This window comes from Lytechinus variegatus, chromosome 3, assembly GCF_018143015.1.
Source record: "Lytechinus variegatus isolate NC3 chromosome 3, Lvar_3.0, whole genome shotgun sequence".
NCBI lineage: Eukaryota > Metazoa > Echinodermata > Echinoidea > Temnopleuroida > Toxopneustidae > Lytechinus > Lytechinus variegatus.
Genome location: NC_054742.1, coordinates 53,984,265 through 53,998,887, shown reverse-complemented (window position 1 = coordinate 53,998,887; position 14,623 = coordinate 53,984,265). Strand labels below are relative to the sequence as shown.

The 14,623-nt window shown below is 34.7% G+C and overlaps 1 protein-coding gene across 3 annotated transcripts in view; it reads right to left on the bottom strand.

Annotated features, from left to right (window-relative positions):
• LOC121411369 overlaps window positions 1-14,623 on the bottom strand; it is a 46,358-nt gene that overhangs the window by 13,151 nt on the left and 18,584 nt on the right. For all 3 annotated transcript variants that reach the window (XM_041604047.1, XM_041604048.1, XM_041604049.1), the window contains 5 exons: window positions 6,156-6,856; window positions 4,865-4,973; window positions 3,108-3,205; window positions 1,771-1,907; window positions 551-690 (listed from right to left, as the gene is read on the bottom strand). In XM_041604047.1, coding sequence (XP_041459981.1) covers window positions 551-690; window positions 1,771-1,907; window positions 3,108-3,205; window positions 4,865-4,973; window positions 6,156-6,856 — 1,185 coding nt within the window. The remainder of the gene's footprint in view (window positions 1-550; window positions 691-1,770; window positions 1,908-3,107; window positions 3,206-4,864; window positions 4,974-6,155; window positions 6,857-14,623) is intronic.

Sequence of the window (14,623 nt, the reverse complement as noted above, 5' to 3'; positions counted from 1 at the left end):
AGTATAGATCAATACACCTATTATCATTTCAGTAAATCAGGGAACACCACAAATAATCGGTTAACCGTGGGAGCCTACTACATGGACCTTGTGACCAATGGCGTCCTACAATGGTTCCTTTTCCTCAAACATTTGTCAATCAAGCTTATCGATCTGAATAAGCTTTATATCAAGATGTTTACTCCCCGTCTGAATGATATACATCTCTATGTATGACGTACGTGACAGCAGCGAGGTCGTACAACAAAACTGCATCAGTTTAACATTAAAAGATTCAACATCCAATTACATTTTCTTTCTATTCTTTAATCGATAGTGTAATCTGAGCAAAGTCACCGACCATGATTCTGAAGAGACCAGCAAACTCGTATGATCTCTCTACAATCAAGTTGCATATATCCCAAGTTCCCGCCCAGTTTACAAATATTCTTTCCCACTTTTTTCATACCGTAAACAAAAACTTTGATTAGTATAAAAAATTATGATAGTTTACGGGCTCTTCTCAAAATTCATCATTGTGACCTTTACAAATAATACGAGGCTGACTTACATTGTAAAGTGATACTAGCTTCGCTCATGATACTAGCCCGATGCTCGTGGGATGGTTTCCGTGATACAGTGGGTACAAGAAAGTCCATCTGTGGCGTGGTGGAGTTCCGTGTTGCCTGCGGTGGTGAATCAGGCTTGTAACTGCAGAGGACAATAAAAGCTGAAGTGAATATCTTGAAAATTTGTGTTTTTTTATAGGAGGCAGACATAATGACGTATGATAAATGGAAGGATGAATCAGGAGTATGTATACATTACAACTTAAGCATCATTTTTTGTTACTCATTATCATAACTATCATTAATATTAGGATTATTATAATCAATATTGTTATTATCATTAAAATTATCATCATTATAATTATTTCCATTATTATCATGAGAAAACTGTCTGGAAATTATTTGGACAATTTTCTTGGCCATGAAATAATAAAACCATAAAATAAGTAAAAATATCGAACGCAGCGTCATTAATATATGTATCACATTTGGCAATCCAAAGTCAAAGCAAAGATATAACCACGGACTTAAGTTAGTAACAACTTAGTGACTATTATATTTAGTATTCTAATCTATACACCGTACATGGTTATTTTGTGGAGTGCCTTTTCGAACTATCTTAACCATCTTAACCTGTAAAGTTTATTTTAAACCAGTAATGAAAAAGGGGAAACTGTGATTTTGCACTAAAATAAAAAGGATAATGTGAATATGAATATAATCCAATAAATATTTGATACATCATCTTTTCCACACAAAATCAATGAGAAAGGTGAAGCCTGCCATTCCTTATCAGTGTAGACAGTAAATAGTGCTTAGTCTGGGCTTAATCCCAGCTTATCTATTGAGGATACCATCCATTGTATTTTTTAATTGTGAATGGAAGAGAAATGTGTTTACCTGTTAGTTTAAACGAAAAGCCTATACAGTTGCTTATCATTCAATTCAAAATCTAATTTTGCCTGAATACTTCTTCAAGGGCTGTTCGTGGAAAGGGATAAGGATGGATGATTTCATTTCATTTGCGTTTGGTCAGTCTAAAAAAAAAATCTTACGGAGCTACATCAAAAAATGTTCTATTTTCCCCAAACGATGACGTCACATTTTCAAGCAAAAGATGATAATTCAAAAACGTAGTTACAAATAATCGAACATCAAATTTAATTTTTTAATTATTCAAACGTAGTCATGAAGTTTTAAAATTAGAAAATGTTGCACGTACTTGTTCAACTCGTGTTCTTCAGAACCCATATCTTGGGCCGAGGGTGCCACTTGTGATATGACTGCATCTCGTCTTTGTCTTCGGTAACTAGGGGGAGGAACGGTCTCTTCATCTTCACCTTGTTCCTCGGGCTCAATCTATGTCCAAATAACATTTATCAATAATTAATCTGACACGCAGAAACATGACGTTCTAAAAAGATACTTAAAGGACAAGTATACCCAAACGATTTCAATGAAAATAGAAAATCCAACAAGCATATAAACTGAAATATTCATTCAGTAGGACGTGTTTCGCTTAACTTCACAAAACAGTGTCTTTAGTATCTTATTGTGTGAAAAATGAAATATTCTGATTTTCTCCTTATTGCCATATAAACAAAGTTTTATACTTTTCTGAACATGTGGTATTACAATTGTTCAAAAATTTTATGGTTCAGTCAAGTTTGTCCTATCGAGAAATATTGTATAATTCCAACAAAGAAAAAAAAAGATATAGTGAGGGATATCATCAACTGTCTCATCTGCATGTCACTGAATTGTGCATATAAATGTTTTGTGAAAAATGAGCGAAACTTTAAAATGTCATTACTTTCTCATTTTACATCCGATTTTTGATAAATTTTTGGCAATATGCTTGTTTCATTTTTTTATACTTTCTTTCAAAATATTATGTTTATCATACGCTCCAGTACTTTTGTGACAATCCTTCATCTACTTGGTTTTCGGGTTCAGCATATAGTATTAAAAAATAGTAAACAACTTTCTGATTAAACAAATATGTATTCGTAGTATATGCTCCACTTAAACACTGCAATGATTTCTTGATTAAATGAAGAATTTGGAAAAACGATACTAACAATCAGACGTAGTTGTATGCTTCAACTTTACTTCTAAAGCATTCTGTATTTAGGTATGCTTTATAACTATATGGACATATTCATATCTTTGTGTTAATATACACTCATTAAAACATGATCGGATGATATCTGTATACTGGTTGTGAAAAATGACACATGGAAATCATTCTACAGAAACCATTCAGCGGAAAGTTCAAGAAATCTTGGTTGTAAATGTCCTTGCATCCACCAAATAACACACTTATCATCTGTTTTGAAAGGGCCAGCATATTATTTGTTACACTCTTTCAGTACAATTAATAATTGTACGACACTAAAAGTATTCTCAATACATAACAGTATTTTCCTTTGTAATTGTAAGTTTCGTTTGGAAAATTATGTACAAGCGAAACATATTATCTTACTCAATTATGATTATGGGTAAACTTGGAAAGGGTTATTTTTTCAATGTGAGTTAAAGCACGGAAAGAAAACTTACCTTTAGATGTTTTGGGTAAGAAGACTTGATAGTTTGGAGCAATTCTGGCGACGGAACCCGGAGTGAACTTCCGTTACTTGTTACTGACCCAGACGAATCTTCATATGAATGGCAAGAGACATTATAATTGTTTTATTTTCATTAACAACGATATCATTATGATCGTCCTCATTATAGTCTACTATAAATATCGTATGTTCAAGGGCTCTCTAAAATGGTTAAAAAGATTTTTCACAACATTTTGTTCTTCTCACTGACAATTTTAAAAACTATTTATATAAATAATGGATTTCACACCATTTGTCCCCTTCACTATCATGACTGTAATCATGATGATATGCTTTTTAAATCCTCGTGATGTGTTTCCCTTGATCTCGCAATGTTTTGTGAAATTTCCAAACGATTGTTTCATTGGTAATGGTAGCCAAATTAATGTTTAAACAACAAATTGTCATTTTTAAACCTTTAGGGGGTCAAAGAAAGACAATACCTTTTAAAGGTTATCTTCCGTTTTACAACCCCCAAGTTCTGTTCAACTAGGAACTATCTGTTCATGTGGAAACTTTATTCCCCGAGACATTAAAACGAAAATTCTGTTTTCATATGATATCGAGAGTTTCGAAATTATAACATTAAACAAGACCTGCACAAGAATCTGAGAAAACTACGGTGTCATCTGACCGGTTTACAGAGTGAAAGCATGAGGGATATTAATTTCTCCGTTTTCATACTTCTTTCTATCCACATTTTCTCTCCACAAGGAATACTATCGACGATCAAAAAATGCTCTCGCGCCCACTGCATTCCACCCCCGCTATTTCTGATTAACATATCAAATCGGTAACACCAGATATGATCTTCACTGACCCTTCTTGCGTGTGAACTGTCCGTGTAATCGGTCAGAAGTCCGCTGGACAACACTTGAATAATTTTACATTTAGAATACATGTATCTCATTCCCACATCATAACCCAATCCAATCAGTGCGTTAAATCTGGGAAGAAAACCAGGTATAACCGAGTGTAGGTTTGGAGTTTGGCCATCTCGGTGCAGTCCTCTACAAATAATTGCCCCCCGACATATACTTACTGGTGCGTTCATTTTGAAGCACCTGAAGATAAAGGAGTTCTTTGCCATCTTTGTTAGACGATGACACGGTTGGGGCTCCCAGAAGTACCTGCATGAACACCGTCTGACCAGGGAATTGTTGGTGAGAATTCCCTGGTCTGACCATGCAAGGACTATTGATCATCAAATTGAGGCCCCACAAGAATGTTTACAAGATCTCAGTTTGGGTTATCCCTATATAACTACATTCCCTATAGTCCATCCTGATTCATTACACTGACTCCTAAAATTTAGTCTGAGATTTAAAATCTGTTTATTGTTAAACATTGTATTGATATGTGTCATATTTCTTGTTTTTATTCTGAGAAAAAAATAAGGAAATTAAACTGAATTGAATCTGTATCCCCACTACGTACATCATTATGATTAGTCAAGTCTTTAGTGTATTACAAGATTGATGATTTTTAGTTCCTAGAGACGTGTGCATTTAGATCATTGTGAGATTAATCTTGTGTTTAGAGACATAACATGAAAGAAAAATAATACCTTAATTGAAGGATCTGCAGACAAAAATCACTTCGCTGTTGGTCAAATCTTATCGGAATTATGCACATAATGGGCGATGTTTTATGTTTGTAACTTATAATTTTTCGACTGGTCGTAAAAAATATTTCAGAACCTAATCATACCATCATGACTTCCTGCATTAATTCCCGATAATGAGTCTGAATCATCTGGATGATAGCTGAGAACGACTGTAGGATTTGCGCTGCCGACGTCTTTCCCAATCTGCTTCTTCTGTAAACATGGTAAACATAATAACATAATACATCTCCCAGTGTAAATCTAACAATGTTAATCTAAAAATTGGTGCAGTGTATCATCGGGCTTAATCTGATAATCGACACTAAAATATGACCATACATAATCCGAAAATGGACGCAAACATGAGATTATAGACTATGTGATGTCAAATTGTGAGCCGTACAGAATGAGATTGTCACACACGCATGTAAATAAGTTAATCTGAAAATTATTGCAAATGAAGAGATGTGGTCTGCATGATAATCCAAAACGCGACAGGACCCAGAGTCGTATTATTTTCATGTCTGTAATATATATATATATTATATATTTCATTGCATCTGAAGCATAAACTGTGGCTTTGCAATATACGGTAATCAGGGGATTGTACGGTAATCAGGGGGATAGACCTCGATAGGCCAATGGCTTTCTGTCCTTCCCCCACATCCGCCGTACAGTGGAAATCATTTTTATTTACTGTGCTTTACTATCTGTTTATACTTGTCAATATTTGTTCTGCAGTATAAGAATTTTGTTTGTATTTATATATTTATGTATTTTTGTGTATTTTAAAGAGGTGTAAATAAATGAATCTGAAATCTGAATCTGAATATTACGAGTGTAAACCTGAAGCTCTTTTCAATCATAAAGAAAAATATAAATTTACTGAGGTGATAGGACGAATTGTGTGAATTGTGCAGGTAAAATGAAATTAGACATGATATTCAAATTCATTACATTGGAGCGGTGAGAAGGGTAAGATAGATTATGTAAATATACTTTAAATATCTGGACCTTTTTTAACAATAAGTTTATGGATACTCCCTAATTGTCTTGGGGGTGCTGTGAGAGGTTGTGTCTGTGGTGACTTGTAATATGTAGTGGATTCAAAGTTATTTTGCACAAAATTTATTTCCCAACTTTGTCCTTCGTTCGTATTACAGCACACTTAATACCATTTTGGTGCATAGACTTCCTTATACACGTAGTAAAACGTTAATGCTAACATGATCAGCATCATAAGCCTGAGAAGTTGTGACTGAAAATGCAGGGAATGTAAGGATCTTAATATATTAAACTAAGCAGTCCTTAAATGAATATCAGAATCAAAGAGTACTTAATTTGAATGATCTTTGTTAAGAACAATGAGATAATAACGATTGTGACGTTTCTTACCGCCACATCTGGTGAGGGGAGCGGTGACGGGAAGGGTGATGGCGTCAACGAATCCGCAGTATTAATGTTTGGCATGGACAACCCCATCGGATCCCGGGAATCATGCATGCCTCTGATATCAACAAGTGGTCTTCCAGTCGATGGGACACTGATGCTTGCATGGCGGGATGCTGGAAGGAAGCTAAGGTCATTTCCTATTGGTTTGAATTCAGAGCTCTGAGATTTGGATAGTCTGCTCCTGCGGAACACTCGGTTTAAAATCGACGACGAATTGTCCCCTTTGACCGCCCTCTCGGTGTAACACCTCTCACATACCTCTGTGAGTTCTGTCTGGATGCTGACATTCCTGGTGCCCTTGCGACCACATTGCGTCATCACATCCTGTTGCCATGGATACCGTCCTCCAACAATCTCTGCCGACACAGCATACGAATCACCATCAGTGTCGATGGTTCCATGTTCAGATTTACAACGCAATACGATGTCGCCTTCGTCGTCCTGTTCGGTGGACATTGCACTCATGCCATTCGATGTCCGCAGCTGATGGCGATTCTGGTTGGCGTCCGGAGAAGGCAGGTAGCCTTTTGCTTCGCATACACCAACCATATCAACCTCATGTGATCCGCCATTCGTTTGAATCCTTCCATTAGCCTTAGGTCCTTCTGGCATCATTGTCTTTGCTTTAGTGCTTTCTGATCTCTCTGTAAAAAAATCAGCCAAGAAATAAATATCACGATTATAAGTACATGAAACTCAAGCACTCTTACCAGATGTAAGACGTTGGGTGTCTTATCAAGTCTCGTATTTCCTTTTGGCACGGATATGTGCACTTTATACCGAGTCCCGTATCCTTCGATGCACTTCACTGCCTTCCTTCATGCAGACATATAACACACACGGGTGAAGACACACTTAGAGGAGTTAGAGCACGGTTAAAAAACCATAACATCAAAATAACACTAGAGTATTCTATTACAAATCAACAGTTCAATGGCATTTATACGACACATCGCCTTTCAGACTGACAATACATGAGGACCCCCAAAACTCCTTTTTGTGTGGCTGATTTTCTTTGTAACATACAAATTGTAATTCATACCTTGCTAAGTTTATCGCCCCTCCCGGCGTAATTCATTCTTTTCTCAGACACTTTTATGAAATTCTTTCAACCCTGTTGTTATTTGTCGTATTCACTTATTTATCTGTCTCTTTGTGATCGCTCTTTATATCCTATTATTTTGTTTTTCCCTTGATGATTTTCTCGATATCATAAAAGCAGCCTGGAAAAGTACATTTATTTCAGAAAAGGTTCGTTAACAACTTATAAACTTCATTTAACAATTTAAAAAATTCACAAGATAAGTTTTCGTAAACCAGAACACTGTAATTATATAATATGAAATTCGTTCATTTCCTGAACACTTGTATCTATTATTAAAAAAAAGTGTAGAGCTGTGCAGTTCTCAAAGAAGCAATATGGATTCGTGAAGATGGATAGCTTTTCACTTTGCAACTCCTGTTTATTTCACGGCAATTTAGCTTTTAGCGATAATTGGTTTAGTTTACAAATATTATACTGATCCATCAAATGGAGATCCACTTTAGCAATCATTGTCATTTTAGATTATCGAATATTGTATGTGACTCTATTCTTTGAGTACTGCACATGATTAGTTTCAAGAGTATTTTTACAGAATGCAGATGGTTTAGTATTTTAATATTGTTAAAATGATAATTCCAACGTTCATATTTCGAACATTCGGCAAATTCGTTCAGATGTTAGGGAGCATTGTCAAACATCCGCGGGATCCGGGAAGATTTCACAAGAAATCTCAAGTTTGATTACGACTGGCTAGACTTTAAAATGTAAATGGGCAATTTTTAGGAACATAGCAAAAATGGGATTGTAGGATTTTGCCGTTATCAATATTTGCATTGATCGAAAATACCTTTTTAATTTGCCCATGAAACGCACTCCTTTAAACGCGACATAATTATCATAATCTATTCACCAGCAAGGAAATCTTGTACGAATGCATTTTCTATTCAAATGTCTTATTTTCGAGAAGCAAGTTGGTGGTGTGACATATATCGTTTCCCCGAGCATCGGTTGAGAACGACGTCATTTTATTCACTCCTTCTATTTCCTCTGCGGTAATTGTCCAGGGACGAAATTCAACACTCTGGTACATATATAGACCGACATAAGTGGCGCGACATTTTTAATAAGTGCTTTTTCGATCAGCTTATCCATTTGATGTTGTAAACTTCCCCCAAGTTCTCCCATTCGCTGTTATTTGAAATCGAAAGTATATGTATAAGCTGTTGCATGTGCGCTCATCATCATTCCATATTGGCAAACTAGTGTTTAAACAGTATTTAAAAAAAAAAATCCCCGTGAAAATCTGTTTATTTGATTATTTAGGCAGAAAATTATATCTTAGAGAAATGTGCCATCTGGTTTGAGTCCGAGACATTGGTAATGTTTTATGGAAACATCCCATCGTTTGGTATTGCCCATTATATGTGAGATCATTAGCTGATTAGAAGGAACAACAAAAATATTTGTCTCCCAAACCATACAGGTTTACTATGATCAGAATTGTGATGATAACCATGGAATAATCTTTTTTATTATTATTGGTAGCCAAATGTAACAGCATAATAATAATAATATTCAGTTCTTTTATAGCGCATAACACATAGCAACGCATGGTCCCTATATGCACTGTCGATATCATTGTTTAGTATTATCTTTCAAAGACAGCTCATAACAAAAGTTGTGTACCGAGAAATATCAGTAGCATAATAAGGCGAGTCTTTTGAGTGGCTGACCATTATTTTTTTCACAAGATTTACGAGGCGAGAGGGAAATTTGAAAAATATATTACTTTCTAATAAAAACATGTCACAGATTTGGCGCGGAAATTATTACACAGGCAAGTTTAATACAGGCATATTTAAAAAAATAATTCAATGCATAACATTAAACAAGTGGAACGGCCTCTGGTGGTCTCACCTGCATCACGCGATTCAATATAGCAGCAGTGCTGACTGTGAAAACTACTATAAAATAATTATTCACAAAAAACACCATTCATATAATATTACAATACTACATTAATTGACATTTGACCTTGATCATGTGACCTTAAACTTGTGATACTTGATTACCCCTATATCCACATTTTATACACTATTTCTATAAACTTTGAAAGTTATGACAGCAATCTAGTAATTACCTCTAAAATGGTCAAAGTTCAATGACCATAAATGACCTTTGACTTTGGTCATGTGACCTGTAACTCGCATGAGATGTTCCGTGATACTTGGTTACTCTTATGTCCACGTTTTATGAACTAGACCAATGCACTTACAGAGATATGATGGTAATTTAACAAATGCCCCAACATGGCCAAAGTCCATTGACCTTAAATGACCTTTGTCATGTGACCTGAAACTCGGACGGTATCTTCAAAGATACTTGATTACTCTTATGTGCAAGTTTCATGAATCAGATCCATAAACTTTCGAAGTTATGATGGTAATTCAACAAATACCCCCAATTTGGCCAAATTCCATTGACCTTAAATGACCTTTGACCTTGGTCATGAAACTTAAGGAGGATGTTTAGTAATACTTGATTAAACTTCTGTTCAAGTTTCATGAACTAGGTCTATATATTTTCTAAGTTATGATGACATTTTAAAAACTTAAACTTAGGTTAAGATTTGATGTAGATTCCCCCAACATGGTCCAAGTTCATTGACCCTAAATGACCTTTGACGTTGGTCATGTGACGTGAAACTCAGGAAGGATGTTTAGTAATACTTGATTAACCTTGTGGTCAAGTTTCAGGAACTAAGTCAATATACTTTCTACTAAATGCTGTCATTTCAAAAACTTAACCTTCGGTTAAGATTTGATGTTGACGCCACCGCCGTCGCCGTCGGAAAAGCGACGCCTGTAGTCCCACTCTGCTATGCAGAAATATCGGACACTATCTTTTGAAAAAAAAGAAAAAATAAATGTATGAACAAGCTCGTGAATTTTAGTATGTTCCAGTAAGATGCTGACACTCACCTCGTCAACACACATTTCTCTGAAATGGTTACAGACAGACAAACACGTGACAACTTGGCGTATCCAAGGGCATTGTTTCTGTCCATATTCTTGAATGTTCAAATATTGCATGTAAATATAGAAATTTAAGTAAATACTGATACGTCATAACATCATATTCCCTTTTTGCATAGCAACTGTTTCAGTATAGCAGCAAATATGACAAAGATAATAAACATATTGTGTCAATTGCCACATGCAAGACAGCACAAGGTCAAAATAAGAAGAGAGGGACAAAATTGCATACCGGTTCGTGGATAAACAACTGATACAAAAAAGAATATTCGTATTGTTTGTGTAACACCTTTTCAGAATGTTACTCTCTTCAAGAAAGAGATATAGGTGCCAGTCCTCAAATATATGTATACTTTAGCGCGTTATATTTCCTTCTCCCAACTATATACTAGTCATCAAGCAAGAGACAGACGTGTGGTTTTACAGTGAATGGAAATTGGTATAGTCCATGTAATGTCAGATTACATAATTGTATTAAAAAGTATACACCCCTATCATAAAATAAATCATAGTATACAAGTAATAGCCCATGCAAGTCAGGCCTACTTCAGCTATACCACCTGTACAAAGGAACAATTGTTTTTAAGAATAAAAAAATTGGTCTTCCTTCTTTAAAACATATATAGAAGGAACATGCCCATCAACACCACATTTCTTCCATCCCTTGGATGTTCTTTGTATACAGGTTTAACTATATTTTCATGTAAAAAATACAAAAGAAGTAGTGAGTGAGTGATGTCATCAATTCCCTCATTTGCATACTAACCAGGGTGTGAATATAACTCTTTTGTGAAATTAAGAGAAACTTAAAAATGTCATAACTTTCTTATTTTATATCCGATTTTCAGTGTTATGCTTGTTTATTCAAATTAACTTCTTGTTGAGGTGGACTTGTTCTTTAAAGGTATTGCCATCGCATCTCCTCTCTCTTTCAATTTTCCTTCCATAACCATGTGTCTATTTGTCAACCTCCCCCTCTCTCTCAAACACTTCATTAGCCCCTCACATACTTTTTTTTCTAAATGTTTGTACTGATTTCATCAACAGAAAATTAACAAAACCTGTATTACTTTTCTGATAATATTCATCTGTAACATGCACCACATATCACATGTGAATATCGATGAACATGCATGATTACCCCCCCCCCCCCACTCTCTCTCTCATTTTTCTGTCTTTCTTTTTCCAACAGATATTTCGAATACTCTGATCACATTTGCAACTCATCCAAAACCTATTACCGTTCTAATGACTCTAAGTATAATCGTGGATGCATAATGGGTGCTAACGATTTGTACGGAGTGAAACATATCATTTTATAGGGGAGCAATGTAACACTCTTAAAGGTCATTACTTCTATACAAATTTCAATTGTTTCATTGTCAATAAGTGATATGAAACTATTGTACATGACTTTATGCATGGTGTAGATCATGAATGTCAATTTGATTTTGAAATATCATATTCTTTCTTAAAACAAGTTCTATCTCAGGTTTCAGTTCACATACTTGATTTACTTCATGAAATGTCTCGGGACGATAGAACAAGGGGGTGGTGTGACAATTGGAATAAATTTCTGTTCCATGATTATTCCTATAATCGACTATTCGATATTACGCTCTCATGAACTATGAACATTGGATAAGCAGACAGGGGGCGATGTTTTTGCGTGGGACGAGGTCAAAGTGATGAGAGGATGAAAACGTTCTTTAAAAACTTGAGAGCAAATCTGTTTATTTCATGTAACGCTACACCACAAAGCAAAAAAATAGAGAAATAAACGAATGAGAAATTAAAGTGTAATCCGTCTTAAATGTTCTTGCACATTCAATTCTACGTTTGATGATAAATAATTTCACCATCATGATATAGATTTATTAGATTCACCCATTCCCATTAAAAAAATAGAAGAAAAATAGTAGCGAAAAGAAAAAAAATGTATTATCTTCATATGAATTCTGATTTCTTTACATGCTTATAAATTATTATATCATTCACGGGGGGGGGGGGGGCTCCGATGGTCCGGGCGATGGTGAACCAATGTTGGTATATAGGGACAAACTCTATTATTCATGAATAAACAAACTTACTCTAGAATTGTATAATCATATCCGATATATTCTTCTCATATTTGGCTCAATTTGTAGTTTGTGTGATAGCGAATGATAAAATCATTATTTCAACATGCACCTAATGTTTTCAATAACAAGTACAACTAAATCTATACACGCTTTTACCTTGCCGATCATTACTTCATTAGACTGATCACACAGTGTCTCCATGCACTGGTAATAGTAAGTCAACATCTAAAGTGTACATTATGCTTCGCGGTAAACCTGACATTCAATTTTGCACTACAATCTTTTAAAACAAATATTCCAAGAATATCCGTGTAAGAACCACTGGGTTTCAGTTTCAAATGACATTTATATTTTGCACTTCCTCATTTATCGTTAATATATTAAAAACCCATGCAAATTAGAAATGACTAAAGTCGTGTAAATTTTGAGAAATAATTTAATAGTATTTTTTTCGTAAGGTGTCCGATAATAATGATAATGATAATCAATTCACTGAAATATATGTAATGAGTCAGGAAATAGTATACTTCTAATTATTTGCTTTGGACAATGATATTCTATATGGTACCCGAACATTGTCGAAGAGACATGTTCAAATTAATGTCATCTTACGCCAACTTTGATCAGATGTAGAACTGAACACACAATGCTATAGAATGGCAAACATACCAATCAGCAATCATTAAAAATTAATAAAATGGTATTTACCGACAGGTAGAGATAGTTTTTCTCGGTTTAAGATGGGCATTGAACGCCGACGAAATTTAGTAATAAATGTCGTCATGATGAAAAATACAAGATCACGTGCACTCAGAATCGCGATATGAAAACCATAAAGCTCTTTTTTTAATGATGGCCAGCAGCAGGTACCAATAGGGGGAACTATAATAGCATCCTAAATAAGATTCCTGATTCTTCCAAGCATGATAAAGATGGTGGAAATGTCTCCGGGGTTGAATTAGGTGGGTGATGTCATGTCAGGCGCGAGCTAACTCATCATGCATCAAGATGCCTTTTCTTTCACCGACCAAAATGCAGGCTCTCTCGAGAGAGAGAGAGAGACCGGGGCGTGGGTGAAATCGGGACCCGCTACGCAATCACCCTTTGCTTTATACACATTTCTAAAAATAACAAAAAACCGCCAAAAGAAGAAAGGAAAACATGATGCTCAAAATAACCATGGTGAGGTGTGTTGTTCTTTGCATCCGGTTGTGCATCATCAGCGAATAAGAATCTACATAATGTATATATACATTTTTGAAATAGTATGATTTTTACAAAATACTTTTTTTTATTTCGTTATATAGTAAATCAGTTTGTATTTATTCCACCTGATTATGTGATAACATAACTTTTTGCATAGAATTCTTACCAGTTATCCATTAATATTATGCGTATAGGCCTAGTTTCCGGATATACACATGTACCCCCCCCCCATTACATTTTCCGTCCAGAATCTTCATAAAGCTATTTCATACAACCAGGTCATCTGCTTGCCAATAATTTAGGTTTACCCTTTACATTCGACTCAAGTATATTACTATCTCAAAGTTACGATGTCTTAAAATGTACTAGATATTTTTAACACAGTTATGTTTGCAATTCAAGTAAATTGAACTTGTGGTATATTAATATATAAGCCTATATCAAGAAATCCCGATTCATTTTAGACAGATATCTTTTAGTCAACTGTTTGTAGGTTCATATTTACAAACGCAATTGTTTTGAGAGAGTGTGACGATTATTTAAAGTTTGAATGTACTTATCAATCAAAACTAAAATATGTTTTATACGAATCAATAATTTCTTGATATTGTCTTGATAATTTTGTACAATATGATATATATTTTTATATGTACGATTAAAGAACATTTGATTTGATTGGAATCGAAAAGATGAAAAATTAGATGTTTAAAGAGTTTGAGCACTGTTTAATCCATTTGGTGAAATTAATATGTAGTGAATTATTACTTTCAAATATATTTCTTAACATAATACCACCGAGCGGTCAAGTCCAACCAAACAACAAATTAATTTGAATTAACAGGAAAAATAAAATGTACGTTGAAAATTAATTCCACATCCATGAACATGTATAATCAAACTCTGATGTGCATTATATATAAAAGAGGAAAAATAAAATATCTGAAAGTATTATATGTGAAGATAATTGACGACATTGGTTCCCTAATGCATACCGTTGTATTGAGCTAAATACAAATTATAAATATATATACGTTGTGAATTTAA